This window comes from Trachymyrmex cornetzi, unplaced genomic scaffold, assembly GCF_001594075.2.
Source record: "Trachymyrmex cornetzi isolate Tcor2-1 unplaced genomic scaffold, Tcor1.1 scaffold61, whole genome shotgun sequence".
NCBI lineage: Eukaryota > Metazoa > Arthropoda > Insecta > Hymenoptera > Formicidae > Trachymyrmex > Trachymyrmex cornetzi.
The window spans coordinates 2,431,778-2,437,252 of record NW_017299926.1 but is presented as its reverse complement, the minus strand read 5'-3'; the positions used below and the strand labels follow the sequence as shown (position 1 = coordinate 2,437,252).

Below are 5,475 nucleotides of genomic sequence, written 5' to 3'. Positions count from 1 at the left end.
GATATGTATACGTGCATGTACAGTTCTCTGCCTTGAAGCACTGTAGCTCGTTTTAACACCTTTGCCCGGTGTAATTTTTACGACGCTGAAACGTTTTCGCGACGTCGCGTTTTTGCTTGCTCCTCTCTTGAATGTCGCCTCTCGCGTGAATAATAATTTCATACCCAGCGGGTATGCTTCAAATTTTTTTTTTGCTTTTTTAGTAAGCTGTACTGAAATAACGAATAACGCGTGATGATAAAAATTTAGTAGCCGCTGATTACACGGTACTCTCTAAAAGTGAATCAGTGATTTCAGCGGTACACTTATAACTGTACGTAATCAGCGAATATTTGTTGTTTTTCAGTAATAATACGCTGATTCACTTTTAGAGAATACAGTGGAAGCTTTCCATTTTAGGGATAATTCGTAATTTCTTTGGTTATAATTTTAACGAGCAGGGTTTGAATGAAAAGAAGATTTGTAAAGGCGAACATTACATTTCAATTAGTAGTAGTGCATCGCGTTTTATGTCTACCCTTATTCATTTTCTCATCATTTACAGTTAAATCGCAATTAACCAGAATTTAAAATATGATTCAGAGATGCAGATGTTTGCTTGTACGCAATACTTGTCCTCGCATACGAATACCTGCACCATGAACATGAAAAGCCGAGTTCAGCCGAGTTCCCGGGGTAGCTGCGCAGCCTCCCTTTTATCAGCACGTTTCCTCGCCATCTGCTGGAAGCTGGGGAAATCAGGAGATGTATTGAACAGGCTGGATGCGCGCGGCGAGATGCGCGAATATCCGCGAATTCCCGTCAGCGGGGGACCGCAGTCCGTACAATAAAGAAAAAAGCACCCAGGACAGAGCGAGAGGAAGCGAGGTGGAGCCAGTAGGAGTGAAAGAGCACTCCGGCGAGAGAGACCGACGGAGAGGGTCCCTAATCCTCCCGGACGCCGAAGAGGCGGACTCGATTAATAGTCGCGCTCGCGAGAGAAACAACGTCGTCCTCGGTCGTCGCTCGAGATGACTTCCGCGGTGTTCTGAGCGGAACTCCCGGAACGGTGCTCTTCGATGGACGATCGTGCGCACCTGAAGATCCACGGCATTGGCTCTCCGCAGGTCTTTGAGTAAGAGGGTTAGTTCGAGCTGTCAAGCGGTCATGTAAACGTCCCGTCGTGTCCTGGTGCCGTCGTGTGGTCTACCCATCATATGGTCCAATTGCTGATATACTTCCAGTGAATATTTTCGCGGGATTTAGAAATCTTCTTCAGGCCAGAATGAGACCAAGCGCGATCGTTTTATTGCTTCTGCTGTGCGCACAGTTTCTCACTTCGGAATCGAAGCTTCGGCAACAAGCAGCCGTTGACGACGATGACGATGATGACGATGAATGGAATGATGACGATGAGGATGATGATGACGACGTGGTCTATCAGACGAAGCCCGAGGTCGATGACGATGGCCGAATCTACAAAAATCCGCGAAACTCACCCTCTGCTGTATGTCCGAGAGATGAAGAGCAGGCGGAGCTAATGGGCCAGAAGTGTTTGCGAAAGTGCTCTACCGATGAGGACTGCAAGAGTAAGAAAAAGAAATGCAGATGCGACGGAGCCTGTGGAATGTCGTGCATCAAGCCTGAACGTGAATGCCCGATATTGACCGGGATTGATCACGGTGTGATGACAGTTAGCGGAAAATTCTTCGGAGATACAGCTCGTTACACCTGCGACACCGACTACTTTATAGTCGGCCTGTACGAGAGAACATGTCGCGCCGATGGTCATTGGACCGGGTCTAATCCGTCCTGCAAGAAAGATTCCAACTCCTTCTGCTCTCAGCCGCCGAAGATACAAAACGCGCGCCACAACGCTCCGTTAGAGCAAACGACCTTCGATCTTGACAGTGGTGTGCAATATTTCTGTATTCATGGATATGTACCAACGGGAGCGAAAAAAGCGAAATGTCTACTGACGGAAGGAGCTGCTAGATGGTACGGGCCAGATATCACTTGTAAGCCTCAAAGCTGCGATTTACCCCCGGACATTCCAAATGGATGGCACTCTGGTAAGTTCACGTAATTATGATCGGTTTATGTATTTAATTTTTCGGTACGGGAGAGATTTTAATTATCAATTATACTTTTAAGGTGAATGTTACACGTATGATTGTCGCGTATCGTATCATTGCATGGAGGGTTACGAATTAGTTGGTAAAACGGAGAAACTGTGCCTGGCGGATGGCACATGGACCCCGAAGGAGTTACCGCAATGCGTTCAAGTAAGAAAATACGAATAAAATTTGGAATTGTTCCTCGGAAACAAACCGTACCTAGACGTGTTCAATATCTCGTGCAGGTCACGTCCGTGCAATGTCCGAAGCCAGAAAATCCAGTCAACGGCAAGGCTGTCTACACCTCCTACGCGTATAATTCCATTGTATCGTATGAATGCAAATACGGGTACACTGTAGTAGGCGCAGGAACTAGACGTTGCGGTGCTGACAGAAAGTGGACTGGAAAGACGCCTACTTGCCAGGAAATCAATTGCGGTTTACCTGGCGTGTTATATAACGGTTGGATTGAAAATATTGAAGCCGGTGTGTTATTATTTAAAATTGTCCGAATAGCATAGTTTATGATCAATATGTATATTATAATCGTTCTTTTTTTTTTGTGGTATTGTTGCAATCGTAGGCACAGGTATGGGCGCCAGCATAATCTTCCGCTGTAAGGATCACATGAAGTTGGAGGGTAATACTTCCTCTGTCTGTCAGAAAGATGGCAAATGGCGTTATCCTCTCCCGCAATGTTTAGCACCGTGCGTCGTCCCACAGATCGAAAACGGTTACGTTGTCGTAGCCAGCGACGACAGAGATCACATCAACAACGTTACGGTGGTGGAGCACGGCGAGAGACTTCGGGTTACGTGCATTCAGAATTACGAATTCGCCGCCAACAGCACTCCGGTATTATGCAATAACGGTACTTGGTCGATAGTGCCAAGTTGTTCGCCAGCTCGATGTAAGAATATGCCGAAGAGTCCGAAGAATGGGATGGTGATAGCACCGAAGACAGATCACGGTATGAAGGCGATATTTAAGTGCAAAGACGGCTTCAAGTTGATTGGCGGTGGTCCTTTGAATCTCTCAACATCCGTGGAATGTCGCTATGGTAACTGGATCGGCGATCTACCGTACTGCGAGCAGGTCTTCTGCCCGTTTCCCGGCCTCATCGAACATGGCAAAGTTTTTCTGGTCGGCAACATGGGAGTTTACGATTATAGACCGTATGTGAAGAAGATTGTCAATAACAAGCAGATTATGTACGATTGTGATAAGGGTTACGTTCTCGATGACGGGCCAACTGGCGCGACTTGCATAGGCGGTGCATGGAGTCCTAAAGATTTGCCCAAGTGTATTCTTGGACAACATCCTCGACTTAGATGGAGCAGACGGCGTAGATCTGTAGACAACGACAATGTTACATTGAATTACAACGTTACTCTAAATTACAAGTAAGAATTTACATTAAATATTAATAAATATTGATACAAAGTTAACAATTCAGTAAATTAAAATCAAATGAAAGAGAGAGAGCGAGAGAGAGAGAGAGAGAGAGAGAGAAAGAGAGAGAGAGAGAGAGAGTCGGTTTATGTTAATTTTAGTTTACACTTATAAGTAAAACACAGTTTATTTTATTTTAGAAAAAATGTAACAGTATTTAGTAAAAACAATGTAAAAACATTATTAAAAATAAAAATTAAATATTAATGTTTCAGAAAATTCATCGACTTCTTCCGTAAAGTGGGTAAAAAACTTCTACATATGGAGATGAATAGAAGCCGTGAACATTCCAAGCATAAAGCGGAGGCGAAACTTGCATCTATTGCTAGCCAACAGAACAACACCAATGCGTCCGATCCATCAGCTTGGAAAGCACACTCAGGTCATGGCAATAAATCCCGTTTGCGAGAGGAGAGAATGATTGATTTCCTCAAAATGGTATACAGAAAATTGCAGCGCATGGATGCCAAACAACCAAATAATTCTAGCAACAATACTATGCACGACCTACTGAATGCAATGAGTAAGAACTTCTTTCATGTAGACCTCGCGGAATCGCGACGAAATGGTAGCAAAACCCGCTCGGATTTTGAAATACGTAATCAGAGGGAGTTCATTAAGTTGAAGAGAGAATTCGAGCGAATCATGAGATTTTACAACAAGTCTATACGCTGGAACGAGAAGCAGAATCGAAAAGATGCGAAGAGAAAAGGCTTGTCACATGCTGAGAAGCGGAAGGATAAGAAAAAGCATAGGAAGAATTATTACAAGGGTTTCTACGAGTTCGTCAACAGTTACGTAACTGAGAAGCTGTCGATGTTGGAGGCGCGCAACGCGACCGAGGAATTAATCAAGAAAATGAACATCGACAAGTTTACCGTGAGGAACGGCACGACTTTCACGGTTGGTGAGATGTACGCATTTTTCAAACATATCATACAGGATAGATTGAACTCGACGGAAGAAAGCGTAACCGTAGAATCTAGCACGTCACCGGCGCCGAAGGCCGCGTCATACGGTAATCAATCATCGACAATCCCGAGTAACGATGTTGCCGTACTCGACAACGAGATTCCAGCTAAAGACGGAGCGCCCAAACACCGCAGCAAGCGGATACGAAACACGTCGGAGGAAGCTGGGGCTTCGCGTCAAAAGAGGAAGCTTCTGTCAGTGAAACCGATCAGCACGGACGATCAAAAATATTCGAGGAAGTCGAAGCCCATCGACGATGCCAAATCAAAACAGTTCACTTTCGACGAGCTGCAGGCGCAACAGCAGAGCCGTTCGAAACGATTCCTGCCGCCTTCCGAGCTGGATAATCAAATATTCCTCAAGAACTTGTATCTCAACGCTTACGAGGACGAGTATCGAGCGAATGTGAAGCGATCCGTTGACCAGATAAATCGTACAATTGGCTGGTTTTCCTCGAGAAGGCGCAAGGGAAACCTCGGTGCGTACGAGATCAATTGAGGAAATAATGTGTTGTGATATTAACGGAATTTACTAAGTTATTTACCGATATCAATCGATTTTAGGTGAAGTATACACTATATATATATATTATATATATATACGATAGTTATAATCGTTGTCCCTCGTCGATACGCACTGTAACGTGTATCGCGCTTTTTGAAAAATAAATCTTTTCCATGCAAACGTCTGTATATATCCACATTTTGACCCTCGTTCAAGAACGCGCAAATAAATTGTCAATAAATATTTAAAAAAAAACTTCAATTAAACCTTTCGTTATATTTATTGTACAATCACATACATAAAGAAACCACATGTACCAATTATTCGATGAGGGAACAAAATCGACAAAAATCAGATCGAGTGCGTCCCACGTGTTACGTAAGCTTTAGGTGGTCGTGTAAAAGCCAATCTCAATTCTCGCAGCATCTCGATATAATGAGACATTACGCCA

The 5,475-nt window shown here is 44.2% G+C and overlaps 1 protein-coding gene across 1 annotated transcript; it reads left to right on the top strand.

Annotated features, from left to right (window-relative positions):
- Positions 1–891: 891 nt before the first annotated feature.
- Positions 892–5,241, top strand: Hasp (Hig-anchoring scaffold protein). The gene is made up of 5 exons (XM_018516233.1): positions 892–2,051; positions 2,134–2,264; positions 2,342–2,582; positions 2,680–3,499; positions 3,764–5,241. Exons 1-5 carry the CDS (start codon positions 1,265–1,267, stop codon positions 5,016–5,018), a joined length of 3,234 nt encoding a protein of 1,077 aa, XP_018371735.1. The 5' UTR covers positions 892–1,264; the 3' UTR covers positions 5,019–5,241.
- Positions 5,242–5,475: the final 234 nt, after the last annotated feature.

Excerpts from the sequence above, each read along its gene's own strand:
- Hasp (XM_018516233.1), top strand. The coding sequence starts at position 1,265 with ATGAGACCAAGCGCGATCGTTTTATTGCTTCTGCTGTGCGCACAGTTT. Across the intron at positions 2,265-2,341 it reads AGTTACCGCAATGCGTTCAA|GTCACGTCCGTGCAATGTCC; the intron begins GTAAGAAAATAC and ends TATCTCGTGCAG. Across the intron at positions 3,500-3,763 it reads AACGTTACTCTAAATTACAA|AAAATTCATCGACTTCTTCC; the intron begins GTAAGAATTTAC and ends TTAATGTTTCAG.